This window comes from Echiichthys vipera (assembly GCF_963691815.1).
Source record: "Echiichthys vipera genome assembly, chromosome: 15".
NCBI classification, from domain to species: domain Eukaryota; kingdom Metazoa; phylum Chordata; class Actinopteri; order Perciformes; family Trachinidae; genus Echiichthys; species Echiichthys vipera.
Genome location: NC_139840.1, coordinates 3,945,602 through 3,960,530, shown reverse-complemented (window position 1 = coordinate 3,960,530; position 14,929 = coordinate 3,945,602). Strand labels below are relative to the sequence as shown.

The window sequence follows — 14,929 nt, the reverse complement described above, 5'->3', positions numbered from 1 at the left end:
CATTAATTAACCTAACACAAGCATGTCTTTGGACAGTGGGAGGAAACCGGAGTACCCAGAGAAAACCCACGCAGACACGGGGAGAACATGCAAACTCCACACAGAAGGGCCCCAGCTGGGATTTCGAACCAGGAACCCTCTCGCTGTGAGGCGACACTGCTAACCACTACCCACCGTGTCGCTTTCATGCTGAAAAAGACTAGGGTCCATTTTCTATCTCATTCTGAAGGGGACATGAATGTTTGTAAACTTGCTCGACCCTCTCATCCAAATATGGTCTTCAGAATGGTAGTTCATAGATCAATGGGTGACATCATGGTTTTTAACGTCCACTTCTTCGCCTCAATTGCGTCATCCAAATGTTTCCAGGGACCTTTGTTCCTTGGCCCCAAATGTCACATGTCTTACCTGCAAATAGGACTTATAGGACCCTGGGGTCATCGATACACTCCCACCACAGTAACCCGTACGTCAGGTCCCTGCTGTGTCTATAACTTGACACTAATTTGAAAGTTCAACATGTGTTTGACATGATAAAGATATTTTTTACCCCGCACCTCTTCCTTCTGTCTCTGCAGCTGGTCTTCTACGTGGTCGTGCAGACGTTGTACACTCTGGGTCACAGTCTGTCTCTGATCGCTCTCACCACAGGGAGTGCCATCCTCTGTCTGTTCCGGTAAGATAAATATTACAGTTACATCGCATGAAACGAACCCTCGTGGTCCCTTTGTGTGGAAGCTGGGTCTCCACAATTTCAAAAAAGTGTAAATATATAGAACAAAATACTAGTTATTACTGATTAATTAGTGAAGAAGAGCTCATCTTCTAGGTCTCTGTTCCTCGTGTGTTGTGAGGTGATGGACATTTCATCTGAGTCTGAGGAGAAGATGCCATTTTAATTGGATTTTTAATGAACAACATTTTCATTAATTGTCAACAGCTGTTTGTGTTTGTGGCAGCCCCTCAGTGTACGGTTTAATTGGATTAATTTGTATTCAGTTTGTTCATTCAAATGATTTTAATTGAAGCGTCTTTTTTTAACTTTGCCGTTGGAAATAGTTTTAAAAAGCTTGAGGTTTGAATAATGACAGAAGTGTTTTAGGGCTCATTTATCTCAACACTTCGCAGTCCCTATATGTAGACTAGAGGTTAAGTAAAAAAATGTATGTGTATCAGTCATTTACATTTTCTGTGTGCATGCATTTGATGATAGTTAATCCTCTTATATTTAGATTAAAGCTCTTGTACACCAAGGGTATCAAAATTCTACATATTCAGTCTTTATCCATATATTACTTTTGACTGCTCTAATCCATGAATGAAAGCTCATTTAATGTGAATAAACAGTACTTTCACACACACACACACACACACACACACACACACACACACACACACACAAACAAACAGAAACACACACACACACACACACACACACACACACACACACACACACACACACACACACACACACACACACACACACACACACACACACACACACACACACACACACACTCGCACGGGGCCGCAGTAGCTCAGTCCATACGTGACTTGGCTGGGAACCGGAGGGTCAATGGTACGAGTCCCTGTGTGGACCATGAATGGAGCGTGGGCTGGTGGCTGGAGAGGTGCCAGTTCATCTTCTGAACACTGCCGAGGTGCTGTTGAGTAAGGCACCGAACCCCCAACTGCTCGGGGCGCCGGTCACTGGCAGCCCCCTCGCTCTAACATCTCTCCATTAATTGCATGTATATAGGTCCTGTCTGTGCATGTGTGTGTATTTCGGGTCTGTGTGTGTGTAAAAAGAAAAAAGATAATAGAGTGAAAATTGGATTTCCCCATTGCGGGACAAATAAAGGAATTCTTCTTCTTCTTCACACACACACACACACACCACCATTTGTGCATCTCGATACGTTTCCATTTCTATTTAATGTATCGACCCATACCTGCCTTTCCCCTGCTGTATACATGTTTTAAACGTATTGACTGATTGATCCACTACCAGTCTGCCTGTGCATCTGTGTGACTTCCGGCTGATTCCCAACACTTGTTGTGGTGCGTGGGGAAGTAAAATCAAAAAATTCACCTGCCTTGTGCTGCAGGAAATTGGCACACCACGTTTAGTTTTTTGGGGAGTTGGGCACTCAGGGTTAACTGGCCTCTTGTGTTTGTGTTACAGTGCTGTATTCACAGATATACCATTACATATTGATTCAGTGTTCTGTTTTGTTCCCCCGCTTTAAATATTGTCATCTTTTCCTAAACCTAACCGGGTAACGCTCACTCCCAGTGACTCTCTGAGCATTAGAAAGTTACGCCAAGACGTCCCAAAGCTGCAAACTGTTACCGGCCTTCGGCACCTACTGGTAGGTGTAGCAGACTCCTTCTAACCCATATCTACCAGGCTGATGGACCCTCATAACGCCCATTGGAAACATTCAAAACAAGTGGTATCCAGCCGATGATCAGCTGATGGTGCATTTAAGAGCGTTAAAACAATCAGAGTGAGTGTTGGTGTGATGCTACCGATGAGACCAGCCACCAAAACACGCTTATGCAACTATGGAATAGATCTTACAACTCTGGAAAGTTACCACAGTCACAATTATTTGATCTTTATCAGTGGCTGCTTCAACTTCTCCGCCTGAGGACACTGCAGTTTTTTTACTGGAGCACAAAGACCGATAAATGAAGACCATTCAGCGCTCAAGAAAGAAAAAGTCACATTTCAATTATGGAGCTTGGTGTGCAGCTTGATCAAAACTGGCATGTCTGTTTTAGCATAAAGCATTTTTTCAACGGCTTTTCTACATCAGAGAATTCATCGTAGTATTTGCATAATGATTGATATTGACGCTAAATAAGTGGGCCACTTCAATCTAAAAGAGGAGCTCTTCAAACTTGAATGTGTCGTCATGTAACAAATCAGACGACAAAGCTAATTATCTACAGTATCGTCTGTGTATTGTGTATGTATCTGTGCAGGAAGCTCCACTGCACCAGAAACTACATCCACCTCAACCTCTTCTTCTCCTTCATCCTGAGAGCCGTGGCCGTGTTGGTGAAAGACGACATCCTCTTCAACCGCACCTCGCAGTGCTCCAGCCAGCCATCACTGGTGAGGTCACCGCCTCTGTCCTCCACCGAGCACAGTCCTGACAGTCCAGACAGGACTGGACACTCGTGTGCTAACAGCACAGCCGTCAGTCAGCGTGATGCTTCAAGCCACAGTTTGTAAAATGAAAATGTAAATGAGGTTTTACAGAAGTGAGACTTAACATTTTTCTATTTACTGGGATTTTTTTTTTCATAGCTTATGACGTGATAAAAACTGACGAACCGACTGTGACAGTTCATTTACTGACACCAGAGTTTAATTAAGTTGGGATGCCGTTGTCAGATATACTGAACTCCTCTCCAGACGCATATTGTGTTGTGATTGAGGCTGCATGTTGTATTTTTTCGATAACTCTGCAGGCTTGGAAAACTCTTTCTGCAAAATACTTTTTCACTTAACAAAACAAGCCAAACTTCTCAAATTCCTCAGTGTGTAATAGAATGCACCACCAAACACCTAAACCATAAAAAGGTAATTCATAGGCTTGTTTTTAGGCTTTTAATTAGTTCACAGAGGATGGAGGCTGTGGTTGAGTTGGACTCAGAGCAGTCACAGCAAAAACATTAAAATACCAGTATAAATACAAACATAATAGACACACATGGCCTCTGAGGGCGTACTCACACCACCTTCCGCACCGCGCCCCGGGCTTTAGGGTACTTGTCCCCCCTCCCTCTCCCCCCGCACCCCAGGCCCGTTTGTACTCACACTTCCTGGGCCTTGTGCGAATGCTTCATTCTGTTCATACGTCATCACGCCGTAACACGTCACACGCATTGATGACGTCATGGCGATGCGTCTCTTTGTTTACAAATCTTTCCATAGACCTCAGAGTTTTTGTGCGTCTTGTCGACTGTTTTTGAATCTTTTCATCAACCAAATCTGCAGTAAACACTCCACCTCCGCATCACACCAACGTGAACCTTTCACCGCCATTGTTGTTGTTGTTAAATGTCCGCGCATGGTCCCTCCTTCTATTTTCTATGTCCGAACAGGCGCACATAAATTACTGTGTGTGTTAGTGACTCTCCTGAATTTCTCAGTTAATAGTTACACGAAAAAAACGTCTCGATGGCTTATTTGATGTATGTAAGTGCCAAAAAAGACCTTTGGGTGATTTTACGACAGAATTACACTTACTTACACACACGCTAAAGCTCTGATATTTGATCCTTTCTTATTTAACTTCCCCATAACGGCGCTCCTTTATGTGCCTTCATTTGCTCTCTTATTGGAAAATAAATGTCTGTGTGATAATTGAAGGAATACTGTCAGGGCGCTCTGACCTTTTTACTCCCATCTACTCTGCACTTGTAATGTGATCTACATATTAAAGCTCATCCTCCCCGACACTGATTGCCCCAGTAGAAGAGAGGAACGTAAACCCACATATCTGAATATTTAGCATAATTGCCTGGTTAGCCCATTGTCTCTGTAGGTGTACCAAGTCACATACAGCCCCAAAATGGGATGTGCTCTATATGTAGATATGAGGAAATGACTCAAAGGTTAATTTCATGTCACCGGTAATTGCTCATGTTTTTGTTTTCCCATTTAAACATTTTGGGGTTGGATACAAAGTCCGTAACATAGTTAAGATCTTTGACCTTTGTGTTTTCCAGGTGGGATGTAAAGCCAGCCTGGTCTTTTTCCAGTACTTCATCATGGCCAACTTCTTTTGGCTGCTGGTGGAGGGTCTGTACCTCCACACTCTGCTTGTCGTCATCTTCTCCGAGGACAGACACTTTATCGTCTACATGTTCATCGGCTGGGGTCAGCTTTTATTTCATTTGAAGTATCTCATCTTTTAGAATTAAGAAGAACTTTCCGATGTTTAAATCAGCATTAGAGTGATGGGCAAAAATTAACAGACATCTTAGTATCTCGTCTGTCAGCCTGTCAAATGTACTGATGCACATCCCCCACTCATTCTGCACTGACACTCTTGTAGAGTAGGGTACTGCTGCTCAAGCTGCCTGCTACACTGGTGCAGGTGGTCAAATTAAAAGCAGCAGCGTATCGAATGAATGAGTGGGAGTCACTGTCTCAAACTAGGATGTCAAAGAGTGCCGCAATCGAGTCAGTTGCTCACTGAAGGGAATCAAAATAACTGTTCTCTTGAACTGGGACTCTAAAAAAGAAAGACATTGGGCAGTGGCATAGCTGTAACATCATACCGAACCTACTTACATAAAAGTGCAATGCTGAATCAGTGCATTAAAATTAATATTGTATCTGTATTATTGTCAAGGTATACATGGCAACTATCACGTATGCATCCAAGAGAAGTTTTGTGTCGCGGACAGCACTAGGTGTCAGACGTCAAAGGGTGCCATACATGTATCAACTTGAAGGAACCATTGCTGTGAAAAGACTCAGTCCACTCACCACCACACTGTTAATCATTGTTTCTATGCTCAAACTCATGTGTCATTGGACCCTACACTGAATCATCAAATCAACTCCACAGCTCCACTAACATTGTGTTGTGAGCAATTCACCGAGTCAGGTTGGACCCAAACGTTGGGCAGATGAAGATTGATAGATTTCTTGTTAACAGAAGAGATAAATATGCAGGTGGCAGTTGAGGTGTGGAGAGTCCGTCAGTAAGGCAGACAAACACAAGGCACAAGTTCCAAGTGATTGGTACAAGGAACCTGTGAGCAATCAGGATCAAAAGGTAATTAAACAGTTTCCAAAAAACAGAGTGAAATGACTTAATATACAAAAGGCCGAGCCAACCACTGAGGTTGACTGACAATCTGACAGAGATGAGGTGGAAAGCCTGGGTCTATATGCTGAGCTTGATTAGATGGGTTGCAGATGTGTCAATTAGTAGAGGAATGGCCAGAAGCTCATCAGGGAGGAGCACACACACACACACACACACACACACACACACACACACACACACACACACACACACACACACACACACACACACACACACACACACACACACACACACACACACACACACACACACACACACACACACACACACACACACAGCCAAAGAGCCAGACACTTTTCTCAGGATTTGGTGTAGTAATATCTGACATGTGACACAAACACATCTCCAATTGGGCCATTATGTTGCTTCAAATCGGCTGGATGTGTAAATAAGCAACTGTTTGTGAACATGTCAGAATGATGTGGATTTATTCTGCCCCCTAGTGGCCAAAATTTGATCAATGCAGCTTTAAACAAGAGGTATCTGTCCGTGTGGGAAAGTTTCACCTGGAACGATATAAACATGAATTCAAATACAAACATTATAATGTTCCCAAAGTGGAAAGTTTTCTTTGGTTTCGCCATGTCATTAAATCACCACATAAAAGACGGACAAACAACAAAAGGCAACAGGCTCGATTCCACACAATAACATATTTCTACAAAATACACAATCTAGTGTGCCTACCTCCTACATTACTAAACTACAAGATTGTATTTATGGTCTTGACAGCATTTGGAACAAATGATTAAGTAAGTCAATGATTTATGCATGGATTTACATACAGTTTGAGGGATGTAGGTTGCAGTAGATACATTAAGATAAAGAGAACATATACACAACAACATAACCAATGATAATGGTGAATAGGCCACACATTAACATTTCATGCTTGTCTAGTCCCTACCCTTGTTCTGTACTAATTTAATCCACTAATCCATCGTTGACTAAAATTAAAACTGCCATCTATAATAATCTAATATGTATGTTAATAACTTTATATCTATGTATAGCATTCATGTAATCTAGGGTTAAACACAAAATGAAATAAAATATAGTATCTCATCTCATCTCATCTTCAGCCTCTTATCCGGGGTCGGGTCGCGGGGGCAGCAGCTTTAGCAGGGGACCCCAAACTTCCCTTTCCCGGGCAACATTAACCAGCTCTAACTGGGGGATCCTGAGGCGTTCCCAGGCCAGTGTGGAGATCTAATCTCTCCACCTGGTCCTGGGTCTTCCCCGAGGCCTCCTCCCAGCTGGACGTGCCTGGAACACCTCCCTAGGGAGGCGCCCAGGGTTCATCCTTACTAGATGCCCGAACCACCTCAACTGGCTCCTTTCAACGCAAAGGAGCAGCGGCTCTACTCTGAGTTCCTCACGGATGCTGAACTTCTCCCCCTCTCTCTAAGGGAGACTCCAGCCCCCCTCCTGAGAAAACCCATGTCGGCCGCTTGTACCCGCGACCTCGTTCTTTGGGTCCTGACCCAGCTTTCATGACCACAGGTGAGGGTAGGAACCAAGATTGACCGGTAGATCCAGAGCTTTCCCTTCCTCAGCTCTCTTTTCGTCACAACGGTGCGGTAGAGCGACTGCAGCTCCGCCCCCGCTGCTCTGATTCTCCGGCCAAACTCACGCTCCATCGTCCCCTCACTCGTGAACATGATCCCGTAATTAAATACAAATACTATAAATTACTTTAAGAAATGGTAGTTCAAATATGTAATAAATAAATATTATTCTTTCATAATTAAGGATGATATTGTGTCAGATCTATACAATCAAACCTATAGATAGGTAATGTTTTAGCGACATGGTATCAATGTTTCCCTCTTGGCATTTCGCAGGAATTCCCATGGTGTTCGTCTTTGTGTGGGTGATGACGAGGATTTATCTGGAGGACACAGGGTGAGTGTTGCCAACCGATCATGAACCAATTCCTCATCCGCATGAAAACATTGTTCAGGTATTTGTGTACATCAGCATCTGTCAGTTATATTTCATAGATTAACAGGAATCTGCATGACGTAAATTGTCTTTACTCTATAAATCCATTTTAATAGTTTTCAGGAGCATTACATTTTTTACCCAGACCCACACATTTTGGTTCATATTCAGTTTATCTTGTCAAAATGGTTTTTATGGCTCAGTCTGAACGTGTTGAACGGACGGACAAAACAAAAAACTCTCCCGCTTCAGAGCGTGCCGCCATGTTGGATCGCATAGAACGCTCACTGAGTTCTGATTGGTCGAGAGGACGTATGGCATTTAGGCTAAAAATAGGTTTGGCGCTGGTCGCGGTTTGGAAAGGAACTGCATCTTGAGACCATTTTAAACAAGGAAATATAGAGATTTGGCAGAAACACTGATGAAGCAGGGAAAAGGTTCTGTATACAGCAAAGTGGCTCAAACTCATTTTGTTAAATTTGGCTTTTATCTCGTTTTGGAAAAGAGCTCTTCATATATAAATATATATATATATATATATATATTTCAATCACATTGGAGAGTGGCAGACTGATATTCAACAGGGACCACGTCTGTTATTTCATTAAATCTACAAATGACATTTTATGGATTAGATTAAGGAGATAGAAGTGGGGAACGTGGCTTGGTCTCCAGAATAATAAGACATCCCCAATGTCCAAGAGCACTTTATTGGATTATTCAGGTTGCTGCACTGAGTGCGTATATTCTTAAAGATACTTTGTGAAACACCTCTGCAACAGCGTCTTTAGAGCAGTTGTCTGATACCAGAACAGCAAGGACACCGCTGCCTAGTGTGAGGAGAGTGTGTGGAGACTAACAATGAAGCTTCAGTGTGAAAGTTCGTTCTTAGCCTTGGGAATAGTAACTTCACAGAATGAACCTAATGACCTGTTCAGGAGTTTTCAACTACTTAATAAAGAAAGTGAGATGCAGTTGGAAGATCCAAAAAAAGTTTGTGTTAAGATTATTTGGTGAGTCTAATTTGCTAATCCCCAGATGGACCTTTAAATACATAAACCAAACAATAGGTGTGTACATAAAAACACAAAAATACAAAAAACAATACAGGATACAAACTAATACAATGAAACGCCATAAAAAGAAGCACCGGATAATTCATGACTACATGACTGCTCCCTCTTCATAAACTCTTTGAGTTTAAAACGATCTTAGTCAGGATCCAGTTTGAGTTCTGTTGGTTAGAAATCCCATGTTTATCCTTTCAAACAGTAAACGTTGGCTGTCCAAGTGAGGATGTACATACTGTAGGGGTACCCAACCATTCCTGTTGGACGCTCCACGTCATGGGTGTCAAACTGATCCAGTAAAGGGCCGTGTGGCTGCAGGTTTTCATTCCAACCAAGCAAGAACACACCTGACTCGACTTACTCAATCACCTGAACTGTCTTCACACAGTTGATTTGTTGGACCAGGTGTGTTTTTGATTGGTTGGAATGAAAACCTGCAGCCACACAGCCATTTACTGGATCACTTTGACACCCATGCTCCACATGTTACTGAGCCCAAGTGGAACCACAAAGTCACTGAGCACCTTGGAAGAGTTTTTTATATTCTCAAACACTAGAGATGAAGACTCAAGACTTGCGATTAAAGCTATATTTGGTAACTTTTTGCTTATCCCGACAGCACATTCAGACAGAAGATCTGTGAAAAAGTCGTGTCTCCTAATGGCATCTGCTAGATCCACTGCACCCGACTGACAACCAATAAGGGCAGAGGAGTCTCCGAGCTGATGCCATTAGGAGCAGACAGGAACTCAAGGTGGAGGCAGAGAAATGTGACTTTGTCTCATTGTGCTTTCAGGATAAAATTACAGTTTCATGTTAAAACAAACCATATAGTACATAGAAAGTTACCAATTTCAGCTTTAAGTCGCAAAAATCACGTCTTGAGAATTGACTACTGACTTGATTTAATTGAGATTGAGGTGAGATTTGAAATCATTCAAGTCTCAAGACTGCGTCAGACAGGACTTGCAAGAAAGCCACAAGATTTTCCTCATTAGGCCAATACATTATGTTCAAAATAGTCATGGTACCTGTCAACATTCAGAGACCTGAAAGTCTTCTATCTTTACTTGCATTATTCCTTAAGACTTGTGACTCGTGACCATCCAGTATTCTTGAAAGGACAAACAGCTTATCCACTCTTCCACCACCATGCTGATAGTTACAGTGGGGTCTTGTCCTTGGTCTGTGTGTAAAGGGGAAACGGAGCCTGAAGGCTAATCTCTCAATTTACCACTCGATCTACTTCCCGACCCTTACCTCTGGTCACGACCTGTGGTTAATGATAATAGGAATGAGATTGCGGATACAAGCAGCTGAAATGAGTTTTCTTCAGCAGGGTGACTGGGGCTAATCCTCACCTTACTTTAAGATGTGAATTACTTTTAAAAGCTCTGTGCCAGACTCAAATCACATGAAACTTGCAGGTTTGGTGAAACAGGTTGATTAGGTAACAGCCTGGTTCTCCTTCCACTTGTAACCACCCACACTTTTCTGTTGCTGTTGTGTTTTACAAATATATTATGTATACAGTTGCATTATGATTATTTATGGTGCTCTCAGATGCTGGGAGAGAAATGACAATCCCATACCCAACTGGGTGATCAACGGACCCATCGGATTCTCCATTATGGTAGGTTGAGGTTCATTACTTCCTTTCAGTCAGCAGGTGTTTAACATGCTTGTCAGTTCAAAAAGCTCTTCCCAATGGAAAAATGGATGGTGATATGATGGATACAGGAGCTAACCGCTTCCTCCTGAGTTACCGTTGCCTCGTCTGTCAAGCTTTCCTATACAGCACAGCACATACATCCTGATGTAATTTATGTGCGCCTGTTCGGACATAGAAAATATAAGGACGGACCATGCGCGGACATTTAACAACAACAACAACGGCGGCGAAAGGTTCACGTTGGTGTGATGCGGAGGTGGAGTGTTTACTGCAGATTTGGTCGATGAAAAGATTCAAAAACAGTCGACAAGACGCACAAAAACTCTGAGGTCTATGGAAAGATTTGTAAACAAAGCGACGCATCGCGATGACGTCATCAATGCGTGTGACGTGTTACGGTGTGATGACGTATGGACAGCAAGAAGCATTGGCCGAGGCCCAGGTAGTGTGAGTACAAACGGGCCTGGGGCGCGGGGGGCGAGGGAGGGGGGACAAGTACCCTAAAGCCTGGGGCGCGGTGCAGAAGGACAGTGTTTGGCTCAGCGCTGCAAAAAGTGTCCAAGGAAAAGCCTCATAACAACAGATGCTGTCCATTTTTTAAATTAATTAAAAATAAATTAATAATAAATTATTAATTTTAAAAGATATGTGACACTTTAGCTGGAAAAATTAGCAATTGAAGACAAGGACAAATAGATGTCATTAATGTCAAGTCATCTCAGGTAAGGATAATCTCTTGTGTTCATACCAGTTTGACATGTGAAGACCTGCCATGGCCTTATTATGTCAGTTGCTAAGATAAGATTGGATATCCGGTGGCTCAGTGGTTTGCACTGTCGCCTCACAGCCAGAAGGCATGGCGTATGTGTGTGGAGTGTCTCCCCGTGTTCACTTAGGATTGCTACAATAATTGCTGTAATTTTGAATTCTTTCAAAGGAAGATAAGTGTCAGAAAAAGCTTTAAAGGCTCTCAATGCCCTCTTTGTCTGGATGGAGCACTCACTTGCTTAACCTAACTTAACTTTTTCTGACCCCTTTCAGTTGCTCTGATATTGTTGTTCCCTCCCTGTCTCCAAGGTGAACTTTATCCTGTTTATCAGCATCATTCGCATCTTGGTTCAGAAGCTGAGGTGTCCTGACGTGGGCGGCAACGACCAATCACAATACAGGTATCTCACACAGGGCACAGACTTTGATGCTCTTTATCTCTTTCCACTTAGAAAAGTGCTCCAAATTTCTGCTTCAACTGTCAATAACAGTTGATTTTGTTGAATGTATACGCTTTACCTGTTGTTGTGTGTCAGAGTCAGCTAAATAGCTTGTGTGTGTGTGTGTGTGTGTGTGTGAACAGATAATCTGAGACACCCAGAACATTTTTATCCCCTCTGTGTTTGCTGTCTGGAGCGATAAAAGTGATGCTAACGCTCATTCAACAAGACAGCGTTTCATGAAGCAACCTCCATGAAATGGAGATTTGGAGCAGCACTTTCTTGTACTATGTTGTGTCTGTTTGAGTCTTTGCACAGTCAGAGGATGTGTGTTTAATCCCCTTCAGGGAAATCTGAGCTGTGCCGAGTTTGCTGTGTTGTCAGGTATTCTCGTGTCCTGTGGCCCCTGGGATCTAAGAGTCAGAGGCGAGAGGTGTTGAAAAGCCCGGATAAGCCGCTGCAGAATCTCATGTTAGTGCAGGTGAAGATTCAGTGTAGGGCTGAGCAGAGTCGACAGCCTGGAGAGTCATACTGGAGGACTTTACCTTCTTATGTGGGAGTTGTAGTAATACACGAGTGTTATTGACCAGTTCCCACAGCTCCTCAGATAGTTTTGGTTTTATTTGCCTGTATTTTGAGATTTCCAATGCTGGGATTTTAGAGGTGCTGATGGGCCCAGTAACTAAGATAGATTCTGAAATCTTTTCAATCAGGTCCATATAGTCTGCCTTTTCTTTTCCCAGGGGTTTCGTGTGTGTGAATCAATATCTATGAACTCTGATCATCATCATAATCATCACTGGAGAAACATGTTTTCGAGTCAGACGCAGAGCGTGAGCTGTGAAGTGTGGGAAAATTGATGTGTATTGCTGCTTTTTGGACCAAGGCTGTTTGAGTTGACTGTATTTTGGAGCTGGTCTAATTCTCCTCAGGTCAGATACGAGTGTCTTTAGGGCCCTTTAGGATATTTATTTTTTTAAGTTTATCCAAGATCCAGCAGCCTGGTCTCACCAAAAGGCGTGTGAATGACACGCTATTTCTCTCAAGCCATCTCACGTATAATTACAACGCATGCCATGATTTTTGCGTGTCATTTCACGCCATGTAGTCTCAATTGACTTGTATGGTGCAGAGATGGCGTTGTCATTTAACGCACAAATGTCATTGAGGGAAAACCCACGTTTTCGTATTTCTCCGCTACTTTCCGGAGAATTACGAAGTGGTGGAGCTTTCTGTCAGAGGGTTGTTTTTAAATCAATATTTCATGTGAAGGATGGCTGAAATAACGGGTGTGAAATGCCCTAGCCCTAACCCTAACCCTAACCCTTACCCTAACCCTGACCCTTACCCTGACCCTAATCCTTACCCTAACCCTTACCCTAACCCTTACCCTAACCCTAACCCTAACCCTGACCCTAACCCTAACCCTAGCCCTAACCCTGGGGAACTACGGGCGTTAAATGACACGCGAAAAGCTAAATATGCGTAGACATGCACGCGAAAAGTCATGCAAGTCATGAAAAGTGGCGTGCTATTTATACGCCCTCCCATGAGACCACCTTGGATCCAGAGTTTTTCCGCAGGTCAATTTCAGAAAGCTCTTAATAAGTGTGTTAAAATATGAATGTTTTATGAACAAACAAACCTTTTTCCTCTCAACTCTTTTTATCAATATCAACTGATGAAAGTCAAACTGACCCTTTGCAGTAAATCAACAATATTCTGTCATACAACAAACAGCCCATCTGTCACAGTTGAATGCTTTCCTTCCCTCAGGAGGTTGGCCAAATCCACTCTCCTGCTGATTCCCCTGTTTGGGATCCACTACGTGGTGTTCGTTTCTCTCAGTGAATCCATCGCAGAAGATTACAAAATATTCTTTGACCTCGCCCTTGGGTCCTTTCAGGTGCTGTATCATTAATCCCTCCACTTTGTGTGTGTGTGTGCGTGTGTTTTAGATGTACTATAATCGAGTGTCCTCTAGCTTGCTCTCAAAGGCCTTCCCTGTTTAAATAAAAGGTTTCAATCAATCACTTCAGGCACTACACATTATTATCATATGATAATCAATAAAAATCGTTAATGAATGAAAGCGTTTGTGTCCATCTTCATGTTTTAAGTTTAAGATTTAAGTGCTGAATCACTTCAGAGGTCTGTCTTTTGTTAACATAAGTGTGTTGTTTCAGGGGTTGGTGGTGGCCATTCTGTACTGTTTCCTGAACAGTGAGGTAAGCTTTCATCATAAGAAAAAACAGTACAATACACAGTCTCTCATCTCATCTTCATCCGCTTATCCGGGGTCTGATATATTTTACGGTAATGTGTTAATAATTTCACACATAAGTCGCTCCAGAGTATAAGTCGCACCCGCGGCCAAACTATGAAAAAAACTGCGACTTATAATCCTAAAAATATGTTAATTCAAAGTATAAAACATGTAAAAACATCACACCATCAATTTAATGTAATTAATGTAATGTTTCTGCGTAAGAAAGCTTGTTGCTATCGCCAGATGACGCAACTTTGTTCAGCTTGTTTTCTGTGATCGGTGGGGTCATTACGATCTTAGCAGTTCCTACTCTCCTTCCAGCGTGCTGCAACACACTTTGTCGCCATTTTTCGTAGGCTAAAAGTTAAATTAGCACAGCAAACCTCACTGTGGGGGTCTATTCAACAGAGGTGGGGATTTCAAAGCATTGGGCATTAGCACTGCTTGACTTATCCCATGTTTGTAATATCTTTGTAGGTTCAAGGCGAGCTGAAGAGAAAGTGGCGGAGTATGTGTCTGAACTGCCGCCTGAGCAGAGATCACCACTTCAACATCACCTTCGCCTCTAGGAATGGCTCCGAGCACATGGTGCAGTTTCAACGCAACTCCCGAACCCAGTCCATCCTGCAGTCAGAGACCACAGTGCTGTGAGGACCTGAGGGCTGCTTTAAAAAACAAACACAGCCTCCAGGTCGACCTGGGTTGAATAGTTTTACAAAATGATTTGAACACAAAGTTGAGGTGAAGTACCACATGGGTGGGACCTGCACATCACTTCAGAAGGGATTTTTGGTTTAAGCTTTACAAATCTCTGTGAGCCGTCCAAATGTACCTTAAGTGGACCTCGAGCGATTCTGATCCATCCTAAGATGTGTTTTTGTGTTGTCTTGTGTTGTCTGTGAGCTAAG

The 14,929-nt window shown here is 42.8% G+C and overlaps 1 protein-coding gene across 1 annotated transcript in view; it reads left to right on the top strand.

Annotated features, from left to right (window-relative positions):
• vipr2 (vasoactive intestinal peptide receptor 2) overlaps nucleotides 1-14,672 on the top strand; it is a gene marked incomplete at both ends in the record, with an annotated part of 59,195 nt that extends 44,523 nt beyond the window's left edge. The window contains 9 exons of the mRNA XM_083928857.1: nucleotides 579-676; nucleotides 2,992-3,124; nucleotides 4,747-4,897; nucleotides 7,703-7,763; nucleotides 10,436-10,505; nucleotides 11,622-11,713; nucleotides 13,529-13,658; nucleotides 13,939-13,980; nucleotides 14,499-14,672. Of these exons, the coding sequence (XP_083784983.1) occupies nucleotides 579-676; nucleotides 2,992-3,124; nucleotides 4,747-4,897; nucleotides 7,703-7,763; nucleotides 10,436-10,505; nucleotides 11,622-11,713; nucleotides 13,529-13,658; nucleotides 13,939-13,980; nucleotides 14,499-14,672 (951 nt within the window). The remainder of the gene's footprint in view (nucleotides 1-578; nucleotides 677-2,991; nucleotides 3,125-4,746; nucleotides 4,898-7,702; nucleotides 7,764-10,435; nucleotides 10,506-11,621; nucleotides 11,714-13,528; nucleotides 13,659-13,938; nucleotides 13,981-14,498) is intronic.
• Between the last annotated feature and the right edge of the window lie 257 nt (nucleotides 14,673-14,929).